This window comes from Kryptolebias marmoratus, linkage group LG17 (genome assembly GCF_001649575.2).
Source record: "Kryptolebias marmoratus isolate JLee-2015 linkage group LG17, ASM164957v2, whole genome shotgun sequence".
Lineage (NCBI taxonomy): Eukaryota > Metazoa > Chordata > Actinopteri > Cyprinodontiformes > Rivulidae > Kryptolebias > Kryptolebias marmoratus.
Window position 1 is genome coordinate 8722377 of NC_051446.1, and position 12220 is coordinate 8734596.

At 39.4% G+C, this 12220-nt stretch overlaps 1 protein-coding gene across 5 annotated transcripts in view; it reads left to right on the forward strand.

The window, feature by feature from the left end:
• The window catches only part of myocd (myocardin), a 94387-nt gene that overhangs the window by 76524 nt on the left and 5643 nt on the right, over window positions 1–12220 (forward strand). For 3 of the 5 annotated variants that reach the window (XM_037980955.1, XM_037980956.1, XM_017416237.3), the window contains exons 3-11: window positions 2010–2194; window positions 3177–3281; window positions 3362–3651; window positions 4639–4795; window positions 4887–5396; window positions 6630–7124; window positions 8290–8436; window positions 8776–8904; window positions 12046–12103. In XM_037980955.1, the coding sequence (XP_037836883.1) occupies window positions 2010–2194; window positions 3177–3281; window positions 3362–3651; window positions 4639–4795; window positions 4887–5396; window positions 6630–7124; window positions 8290–8436; window positions 8776–8904; window positions 12046–12103 (2076 nt within the window). The remainder of the gene's footprint in view (window positions 1–2009; window positions 2195–3176; window positions 3282–3361; window positions 3652–4638; window positions 4796–4886; window positions 5397–6629; window positions 7125–8289; window positions 8437–8775; window positions 8905–12045; window positions 12104–12220) is intronic. The other 2 variants (XM_025005952.2, XM_037980957.1) reach the window with 1 other exon arrangement.

Consider the following 12220-nt stretch of genomic DNA (forward strand, 5'->3'; position numbering starts at 1 on the left):
GGGCTGATCTTAGTGATGGTGGTGTGTGTGTGTAAGGTGTGCACTTGAAAAGCGGACATGTATGTAGCCTGCTGACTTCCTGTAGTTCTGCCAACTCAATCACCTAGTGACATGGTTATCTTTAAGAGCTGCAGGCTTGGAGAGAAACACACACACATACACACATACCCGTATTTATGGTTTAATAAACCAATGTGACTTTTTGGTGGTTTATGTGGACAACCTTTTTTCAACATGTGTTCAGCAAAAAAAAAAAAAAAGATGTAAAAACAACTGACACAGAATACAAATATAATTTCCCCCACACACATATTTGTTGGTGTGAGTGACTCCTGAAAGTTAAATCTGAACAGGTGAGAGAAAACAGTTCAGGACAGCATGGTGTGTCTCAGTGTGTACGCACTGGAAGGTCACTGAGTTGAACAGAGCGAGCTTGGTATTGTGACTGAAAACAGGGTCTGTTCTGCCTGTCCTCCCTCCCCACCCCCCAACTCCCTAACTTTGTGCTTTCAGTTCTGTTAGATAGCTGCTTTCAATGGCAGTAATCAGATCAGCCAATCAGCAGCTCCATGGAGGTAAAGTGTCTCTGAGCGGTGCAGAGTAACACCTCTAGGCTGAGTGTCAGTGACAGACAGGCAGCATGTGATACGTCTGACCTGATCTGGTGTTTGAATCCAGACAACTATCAGCAGAATCCCTTCTGCTTCCCTTAAAAATCCCTGAGTTTTATAGAATGATTTAAAGAAATAATTCAGTCATTTATGAAATGCTGTTCTTTAAGTAAGTTATCATTACTTAGTACTTTATCAGCCATACATCAGTCATAGAGAACAGAGTAATGAAGAAAGAGAAAAAAAAACACCACCTAATAGTCAGGCTAATGGCTAGTCAGACCAGTCCCTGTTTTATAGTGTCTTTTTAGGCAAATAAAAAAAAAACCCGTCATACCAGTAACAAACTAAACAAACAAAGGTCAGGCAAAAGTGTAGAGGTTTAATAATAGCTAATTCAGTGTTCTTTCACACCAGTATGTTATTTTTAAGTCTGTAAAACTTATTTAAAACAGGGATTGGTCCGGTTAGCAGTTAGCTTGATGTTTAGGTGGGATTTTTCCTTTTTCTCCATACTCCATGGTTCATGACTGATAAGTTACTAAATATTGACAACAATCTAACAGAACATCATTTCATAAATGACCAGTCTATCTCTTTGATAAAGTCCTCCCAAAAATTAAAGCTGTCAGAAAACAAAAAAGTACTAAAAGTGAAAAAAAAAAATCTTTTCCTACTATGAAAGTTTTTCAAATAGTTCTGGAAGTCTTGTTTTATAAATGTAGCATGCTTATGAATTAAATGAAAAAGGGTTGTGACGTATCTGAAAACACTGGACTGGATGAAAACTAAAAAACAAAGAAGTTTTCACTTAAAACTTATTCATTTTAGATATATGGTAATTTTTTAAAAAAACTCAGCCTTTTTTAATATTTATTAAGTTATCATGATCCTGTTGGTCTTAATATTATTTATTTGGTAACCTTTGGGCAGCTTTTATTTCAATTTCTGTTGTTGCTTAGATCTGGATAAAGTACAAACAAACCAATTTAATAGAATTACCATCATTATGTCTTTCAAACTACTTTTTCACCTGGTTTGTAGATCTAAATGGTACTGAGATCCTTTTTTTTCTTTTTAAATGTAGTCAACAAGGTTAACAATAAAATGATTTCCAGTGAGCCAAATCAGTTGGAAAAAAGAACAAATGACTGAGTCTATAGTTCAAGGTTAATGAACCTAAATACTGTGGATCTTAGTATTTAATGTGGATTTTTTTCTGTTGATTATGCACAGTGTTTCTTTTGATTGTGATCATGCGGTACATTACCTTTCCCCCTGCTGACATGTGACCTCAGTGTAAGTTTAGGCTTATCCAGGTGTGATCTGATTGATTCAGACACATTGTGCATCACTGATAACATTCAGCAGCCATTTCTCCTTCTCTTCTCCTTACAGTGAACCACGGAAAGTTCCCCAAGCAGGAGGACTCCTATGCATTTGAGGAGGACAGCAGCAGTGACAGTCTGTCTCCTGATCAGCACCACAGTGATGAGTCCCAGGGCTCTGCCTGCCCTTCATCTGATGCTGTTGGTAGTACAGCCTCCTCCTCCTCCTCACCTGTGCTCACCAGCCCACGACAGGTAATTTTTTTGTCTTTTAATCTTCTGTTTCTCTCAGTCCTTTGCCTCTGCTGTCCTCCTATGGCTGCAGTGTGAACTGCACCTCTCTTCTCTGTCTTCCTCTTTAGCTGGTCTGAGCTGAATTCATTCGGTGACCTCACCGTTACCTTTCACTCAGACAGTCTCAGTAATTGCTGCTGTTACCAGCAATCACTGGACTATAATTCACATTAGGACACAGATATTTACATCTTTTAAAACGTGTGGCGCATAAATGTTCTGTCTGAATCATCTATCCTGTGTTATGTTTGTTCAAAGCTGTTTGGGACACATTTGCAAAGAAAAAAAAAACTCTGTAACAGTGAGTTAGCATCTCAGCTATTATTGGAATGTTTGAAAATCCTGAACAATTCAATCAAACTGAATTCAGCAGCACAACATATAAAGTTCAACTTTTAACACAGGAATGCTGTTTGAAAATGGTTTAAATAAAGGTCAGCTTAAAAGAATGCATATCACCCAATTCCTTTCATGCAAGAGTTTTAAACTAAGAAATGACAATTTTTAGTTAGATTTTGTGGAAAATTGAATGAATTATAGACATTTTTGTGTTGGCTAAGGTTGATTAGCTGTGGCAGCCATCATAGACTGGATAGATTCCGAAAAACAATCAGTTGTAGATGTTCATCCATCCTAATTTTCTCAAGGTTTCATTCAAATCCATTTAGTGGTTCATGAGATATTTTGCTAACAGACAGATTCCAACAGTTAATGCTGTTTTAAGCAAAGATCATGCACAAAGAGTAGCACTTGGGGTATGTGTTGTGAAAGACTCCCAGCAACTATCACATCAAAGTTTGACTCAGTATTTGTAAAACTGACTGAGCTATAGTCATTTTTCTAAGTGAATTGGCTGTGGCAGCCAACTTGTATAGAGCTGACTACAAAAGCCTTTTTAGCAGTGGGCAAAATTAATTTGGTAATTGTTTTCATCTGTGAACAGGGGGGTGCAAACAGGGACTCAACAGATCAAAGCAAGGAAGAACAGGTGTCTGGGACCAACAACAGCCAGGTGACTCCCCCAGTACCAGTGCCTGCTATAGTCAAGGTTAGCCAGTCATTCAACAACTTTGTGACTTTTTTTTTTTTTTTAATAAAGATCATCTAACCTTCTTTTCCCCTGAACAGTCCAAGACGTCAGACAAGAACCGACACAAAAAGCCCAAAGATGTGAAGCCCAAAGTGAAGAAGCTCAAGTACCACCAGTACATTCCTCCAGACCAGAAGGCAGAGAAATCCCCTCCACACATGGACTCGGCCTATGCCCGACTCCTTCAACAGCAGCAGCTCTTTCTGCAGCTGCAGATCCTGAGCCAGCAGAAACACGCTCACACACACTCTCAGATGCAGCAAACCCAAAACAAGCAGAGACAGCCCACCTTCAGCTACCAGCCCCACCCAGGAGCCAACACTCACAAGTAAGTCATGGATCCACGGTCACATGCTGACGGCCTAAAATATTGCAAGTTTTCTGACCCAAACATAATCTGATAAATCAAATGTTCAGCTCTCTGATGGTAGAAATGATTGAATACGGTTTAACTTTGTCTGCTAATGCTGGTGAAGGTCCTCAGTCATCCAGGACATGGTAATTCTAGCAAGTTCTATTGAAGGCAACTTTAATTTATTTTAACACGTTATTCTTTTTCTCCAAGGCGTTTTATCAGTTCAAATGAAAAAGTGCAGAGTTTCAAGCTTTTAAACTACAATAGGGGGCCATCCACGTTGGAACAATTTGTTTTCATCCTTGTGTCCACACAAAACTGGCATTTTAGGAGCCTCAAAATGGTAAATTTTGAAAACAGATTCTAGAGTTGAAATATCTATATCTAGATAGATAGATAGATAGATAGATAGATAGATAGATAGATAGATAGATAGATAGATAGATAGATAGATAGATAGATAGATAGATAGATAGATAGATAGATAGATAGATAGATAGATAGATAGATAGATAGATAGATAGATAGATAGATAGATAGATAGATAGATGTATACTCAACCTTTTGAAAAAAACTATAATTCTGTTCACATTCAACATAAAACCTTTATGTGCATGGTCCACAGGTTGTTTCCTGATTTTTGTGCATTTTTGTGGTAGTGTTACAGCACCACATACAGGCCTGGCATAGGTACTATAGCATTTTGGGTTGTTTTCAGGGTTTTTCTGTGGATTTCTAGAAATTGTGCCATGTTTACAAGATTATTTAGAATTGTCTAAGAAGAATTGTTTCTGTGTGGACAAGGCCTGAGTTACTCCATTTTTCTAAGCTGAACTGACTCTTTCTTCTCGGAAACCATGAAAAAATAAGGACTGGCATTTTTATGTGTGTGTGTGTGTTATACAACTGCATATTTTCACCTCAACTCTGTCAAATCCATGTGACTTTTTTCTGTTGCAGAGGCGTTAGCGAGCAGGTATCACCGTGTAGTTCCAGCGGTCCATCCAGCACAGCCAACAGTAACTCATCATCTCCAGTCAAGAACATATTTCCCAACCAAACCAATGTGTCTTCCATCAAAGCCTGGCCATTGCCTGCTAATCTGGATGATCTCAAAGTAGGCACTAGCAGAAATTAAAACTTTGATAATTTTAACAGGTAAACAAGTGTCTATAATTTAAGTATATTTTGTTCCTTTGCTCTGTCAGGTATCCGAGCTCAGGCAGCACCTGCGTATTCGGGGCATGCCTGTCTCAGGCACCAAGACGGCCCTAATCGAGCGTCTCAGGCCCTTTAAGGACTCCACTGCAGACTCTTCGCCTCCAGGATCCTCTGACATCACCACCTTGACTTTTCCTGTCACACCCACAGGATCCCTGACTTCCTACCAGTCCCCATCCTCCTCCTGCACCCTGTCACAGGGGGGATACTACCCTTACCCCAGCACTTCCTCCACACCTCCGATCTCTCCAGCCTCTTCCGAGCTGTCTCTCAGTGGCTCCCTCCCTGACAGCTTCAGCGATGTGCCCATGTCCTCACCAAACCAGCTAAACCTGCAGCCGTCCCCAGCACAGCTCGGCATAGAGGATGGGGGAAACCCGAGGATGGGGGAGGATGGAGGTCCTGATGGTCTGGAAGCTGAAAAGGATAAGATGCTGGTGGAGAAACAGAAGGTGATTGAAGAGTTGACGTGGAAGCTGCACCAGGAGCAGAGACAGGTGAAGAACCATCATCAAGTTTATGTAAAGTGATAGAAAACAGCAGTGATTATTAAGATGTATCCAATCCCAATTCCAAAATAGTTGGAAAATGCAAACAAAAACAGAATGCAATAATTTGAAAATCCTTTTTAATTACTTTTTTTTACAATGGACCATAGTAAACATATCAAATGTTTAAACTACAAAAATGTACAACTTTTAGAAGAAAAAAAGGTAATTCTGAACGTTATTGAAGCAAAACATCTCAAAAAGTTAGGGCGGGGCAACAAAAGGTTGTAAAAGTGGTAAAATCAAGAAACAGCCATGGTATAAAAAGCACATTTTAAAGAGGCTGAATCTCAGAAATAAAGATGGGCAGAGGTTCACCGGTCTGCAAAAATCTGTCTAAAAATAGAGGAACAATTTCAGAATACTGTTCTTCTATGGAAAATTGGGAAGATTTTGAATATCTCATCACCTACAGTTCATAACATCATCAAAATATTTCAAGAATCTGGATAAATCTCTGTGTGCAAAGGACAAGTGGAAAACTGTTTTGTGGTTACATGAATTGAAATTTGAAATAACTTTTGGAAACCACAGATGCCACACCCTCCGTACTAAACAGAAGCGGGAGCATCTAGCATTTTATCAGTGCACAGTTCAAAAACCTGCCTCTCTGATAGTATGGGGGGTGTATTAGTGCCTCTAGCCTGGGCAGCTTACACAAATGCAGACAAAAAGAAAAAAAAATCAATACAGAAAATTATATACAGGTTTTAGACATCTATACAACTTTTTCAGGGAAGGCCTTTCATATTTCAGCAAGCCAGCAAAACAGCATGACTTTGTAGTAAAAGAGTCCTGCTGCTGAATGGCCTGAAAGCAGTTCAGAATTCTCCCTAATTTAAAACATTTGATGCATCATACACTAAAAAATTGACCAATAAAAGATCTAGGACTGTTGAACAGCTAGAGTTCTATATCAGACAAGAATGGGTTATTTCCCTTCAAAAACTCCAGCAGCCGAACTCCTTAGTTGTTTGACTTACAGACTGTTGTAAAAAGAAGAGGGGATGCTTGACAGTGGTAAAGAACATTTTTTTCAGACATGTTGCTGAGGGATGGGATGGGATTATGAGATCTGCAAATCATTACATTGTTTTTATTTACATTTTGCACAATTTCTCAACATTGTAGGAATTGGGTTGTACACATTGTCTGATTTCCCTCTGTGGTTGTGTTTGTCAGGTTGAAGAACTGAAGATGCAGCTTCACAAGAGGAAACGCTGCTATGGAGTCACCCAGGACACCTCCTCTCCTCCGTCTCATCCCTCCCTGCTCCACCAGCAGCAGAACATGATGGGTCAGCAGTTTTCTGGGGTGACCATCAAGCAGGAGCCTGTGCCCACGTCCTCCAGCTGTCCACTGTCCTCTCCTAAGCAGCTCAAGAGCTCTCCTGGCAGCTGCATGGAGGACCTCGGACATTGCAACAACCCCATCACAAATATGGGGGGCCCTGGCTCTGGCGGGCCTCAGTGTATGGACACAGGTCCTTCCTTGGGCAGCCCGTCCACCATGTCAGCTTTTCTCAGTCCTCAGTGCTCCCCACAGGATTCTCCCATTGAAAAAACGTCCAGCAGCTCCCAGCCTTCATCTCCTAACAACCCCTACCTGCTATCTCCCCGAATGGGAAGAGACGCCTGTGGTCACCCCCAGGGAAATAACAGAGCACACAACATGCAGGTACAATGCCTACATTTTATGGTTAAATAACCTCTACATTTCACATGGTGTCATTGTTTACTGAACAAAACTAAGTATGTTACATTGCTCAATTGCTTGTAGAACAATGTTTAGAAAAAATAACCAGAAGCAGCCATTTTTCTTATTTTTTTCTCAGCTCCATTGTTGTTTTAATTCATAGAAGTTTATTAGTATTCAATAAAGCACAGGCCTCTTAACCTGCTGATGCAGAGGTCTGAGCTTTGACTGGACCATTCCAACACCTTGATTATTTTATTTTTCAGTTGTTCTGTTGTAGATCAGCTGCTGTGTTTGGGATCATTGTTCTGTTGCATCATGACTCAGTTTGGTCCAATCTTCAGCTGTCAGACAGATGGTCTCACATTTGACTGTAAATCCTTTGGTCTACAGTAGAGTTCATTGTTGACTCAATGACTAGAAGGAGCCTAGATCCCATAGCTGCAAAACAAGCCCAAATCATCAGCCCTTCACCACTGTGCTTGACAATTGTTTTGAGGTATACATGATGATATGCTGTGGTTTTTGGTTTTTGCCAAACATTGTGCTGTGTATGATAACAAAAAAACATTTGTAGTTATAGAGGTCTTGTAGATCATTCAGATGCAACTTTACAAACCTAAATCTTTCATCTGCTAACAGAACCAAATACACTTTGTATAAATAAAACCTTAGAACTGGAAGAAAGTCTACTTTTGTACACAACTGTACCTTTCCAAATTTTATAAATTTGACATAGACTTACAAACATTCAGTATGGATTCAAGTATTCCTGCAAGTACAAGTTACCAACAAACAAAAATTATAAAATTTTCATTGTGCTGAGCATCAGTTTATTAACAGAAAATCTTCAATACAAATATTTGTTCTAAACTCATCTAATTGTGTGGCATTCTGGAACAGTTAGTTCTGTTGCCTCGCAGCAGTGTCATCAGCAAAACTGATGATGTGGTTAAAACTGTGAGTCATGACTCTGCAGTGACTCACTGGAGAGTCAGACATCAGAAGAGGGAAAAGCTGTGGACTGAGCACACAGCCCTGGGGGACTCCACTGCTCAGTGTAGTGCTGCTGGAGATGTGTAAAACAATGTGGAGATATATGTAAGCTTTCATTCTTTGTGTTGATGTTCTGTGTTGCTAATTACAGATGCAGCACAGGAGTAGTAGCCAGCAGCTGAACTGTCCTTATCCTTCTGACCAAAGAAGCCTTCAGCCAATGTTTCCAGGCTCCGCTGATTGTGACCCAAATCACAATGGCTCCACCAAGACTGAGAGCCAGAACATGCAACCAAAGGTAAATGTTTACAGTTGTCACATCAGATCTGTGTCTTGTACAGAATCTGCCCACATCCATTTGATAATTTTCCACGTTTTTGTTTGTTTCTGGTCTGCTTCTGATTGTTGAATCCTCTTTTGTTGTGAGGTTTATCATCACTTTTGTCAGATCTGTTTTCATCACATTTCGTCACACAGACTTTTCTTTTCCAACGCCAAGTCAACTTCAGTTCAGATTTAACGTGCCCAGATTGTTCAAACATGAAGGCCTCAATTTTGGTCTTTGTTTTCTGCATCACTCACTTTGTAAATTCCCCTACAACATGCTAATGTCACTTTTCACTTATTTCTCATGTAGATGTCAGTATTGCCGTCTTCCCGGCATGTTGGCCAAAATTGCCAGGTCTCTCCCCCTGCCTTCAGTAGCTCAGAGTCACATGCATCTGACTTAAGACAGCCCCCATGCTATGAGGATGCAGTCAAGCAGGTAAACTCAAATCTGTGCTAAATTTTATTGGAGATGGCTGGCCAGGGATTTCATTTTACTTTGTGGCGTTGCTCCACTTTCTAATTTCTCATTTCTAATTTCTCTTGTCATTTGAAACTCCATCACCTGTGCTTCATTTGTATTTGTTTCATCCATTGCTTTGTCCTCTGCATGAACTTCCCACCATTTGTAAAGTCTGAACTAGTTTACGTCAAATGTTTGCCTCACCAAACTTTTCATTTTGTTGCTGTCACACTGAATTTACAATCCCAAAACTACTGGTGACAATTCATTCCAAGCTCATTTTTAATTTTACACACTTGAAAAACAGTAATTACACTGCATGCACAATGTTCAGGAAAGACAGGTGTCTGAATTTACTACTTTAATATTCCTATGAGATTTTTTTTTCTCAGATTGAAAGAAATCTCAGTGCTGATAGAAATAAATCATATGGGGGAGGGACTGGCCTGAGTTATTAGAGATTTCAGTGAAAAGTGAAAATAAGCAAAACACCTAAGAAAAATAATGTAAGCAGCTAAATGCACTGGAAAAAATATGCTAGAAACTGCAGCTGCTAGGAACATTCTGTTACTTCTATGTCCCATCAGGAATAAAAATCTAATCAGAGAAGTTGACTTTCAGTGACTTCAACGTCAAAAACACAAGATAAGAGAAAGGCCTGTTATTCAACAGACTTTGGTTACTACTTCAGTGAAAGTGAATCATGAACAAATAATTGAAAATCAATCGAAGGAGCAACATTTGTTTTGACCAAAATATAGTGGGTTGCAAAAGTATTCATCTATCTCCTTGGTATTCTCTCCAGGTTGTTGCCTTACAACATAAAATTTAAAAGATATTTTTTGGGGTATTGTATCATTTTTATTTACACAACTACCACTTGCAAAGATGCAAAGTATTTTTTTAATATTGTGAAACAATGAAAAATAAGACAAAAAAAAATGAAAACCTGAGCATGCACAATTAATGATTCCCCCCGAAGTCAGTGTTTTATAGAGCCACAGTCTCTTCATGTACGTCTACAAGCTTTACAAGCATCTAGACACTAGAGTTGGTGCCCATTCTCCATGGTAAAACTGCTCCAATTGGAGCTTTAGCAGGGTGTTTAAAGTCTGTCCTCCTGGAAGGTGAACCTCCATCTTAAATCTCCAGAAGACTCAAACAGGTTTCCCTCAGTAATTTCTTCATACTTTGCTCCATTCATCTTTCCTTTAGGACAGCTCCATAGTGGATTTATGGACCTCCCATCTCTGCAGAAGAGCTGCCCAGCCCCATCAGGGTTACTTTTGGTCTTTTGGTTGTTTCTCTGAATTATGTCTTCTTTGCCCGGTCTGTGAGTCTCGCAGATTTTTTGTGGTGGCATAATGTTTACATTTTCTAATTGATTTATTGTTGCTCTCAGGGATGTTTTTTCTGAAGTTTGTGTCTGACCTGTATGAAAAGTTCCTTGGTCTTCATGATGCTTCTTCTTTGGTGGTAGCCCGCACTACCTAGAGGTGTTGAAATGGTGTTGATTCTGGGGGCTATCAGAACAGGTGTATACACTCGCCAGCCTCTATATTAGGTGCACTTGTTCAGTTGCTTGTTAATACAAATAGCTAATCAGCCAATCACATGGCAGCAACTCAATGCCATGAAGACATGGTGAAGATAATTTATTGAAGTTCAAATTGAGCATCAGTAAGGGGACTTAAGGGACTTTGAATGTGGAGTGGTTGTTGGTGTCAGATGAGCTGGTTTGAGTATTTCTGAAACTGTTGATCTGCTGGGAATTTAACACAAAACCATCTCTAGGGTTTACAGAGAATGGTAAAAAAGGAGAGACAAATATCCAGTAAGCTGCATTTAATTGAACAAAAACAAACTTTGTTAATGTGAGAGGTCCAAGGAGAAGGGGCAGACTAGTTCAAGATGACAGAAAGGCAACAGTAGCTCAAACAACCACCCATTGCAACCATCTCTGAACAAACAACACATCCAACCTTGAAGCAGATGGGCTACAGCAGCAGAGGACCACACCGGGTGACAGTCCTGTCATCTAAGAACAGGAAAGTGAAGCTATAATTCATATAGGCTGACAAAACTGGACAATAAGAAATTGGAAAAAACATTGCCTGGTCTGAGGGGTCTGAATTCACTGAACTCCATCGGTCGCTCCACCAGATCTCAATCCAATCACCTTTGGGATGTGGTGGAACAGGAGACTCACATCATGAACATGCAGCAACTGTGTGATGCTATCAGTATGGACCGGAATCTCTGAGGGATATTTCCAACATATTGTTGAATTTATGTCACAAAGAAAAAAGGCAATTCTGAAGGCAGAGGGAGTCCAAACTGGTAATAGTAAGGTGTAAACAATAAAGGGGCTGGTGAATGTATATTAAGATCATTTGACTCTTAGATTGCTGACAGGTTTATCTTATTGAATTAATTATGTGGCTTCTGAAGGTACTGGTTTGGGTTTCAACACAAAACGGGTGAATACATCTAACACGTGCATGTTTAGTTTTAAATTTTATTGAAACATTTTAAACATGATTTCTCACCAATTTAACTTTTTGGTGTGACTCTGTTGTTATTATAGCCAAATTGAAAATCTATTTAAATTTCAGGTTGTAAGGCAACAGAATACCAGGGAGTGGGTACTTTTTTAATCCAGCAAATAGGTTAACAAGGTTGATTGTTGTTAATTGTTTCATGGGCTTTTTTTTTTTTTACCAACCGACTCATAAATTTTTAAAATTACTCACACTGATGTTACACCCATTTCACCCAAAATTGACAATTTACTTTTGCTTTTAATAAACTTGATCTTCAAGGATAAAGGTTGATGTTCTTTTTGAGGATTAAGTTTGTTAAAGATGAATCCGAGGAAGGTCACCTTGTAGCATCTTTCAGAAAGATAGTGACAGAGTGCAATTCCAATATTTGTTCTGAAAAATGTTCAGACTGTCGACAGAAAAAAATATATTTTTGCTGCCATGTTTTAAACTAGTTTATTTACCAGAAAATGCATGATTACATGTAATTTCTATGGTCTTCGATATAAAATAGTTAGATGTAGTTTTGACTTTAAAAACAAACAAAAAAAACATTTCCTTATTGCTGTTACAGCAACTGAGCCGCAGTCAGCAGATGGATGAACTCTTGGATGTGCTCATAGAGAGTGGAGGTAAGACAACAAACCAAGCATCTTTGGCGGAAAATGTACCTGCAAATGTGGTTTTTCAGAAATGTAGGCCGACCAGGTGAGACTGCACGGTATTTTGAATCCTGTTAGTCTTCCCAC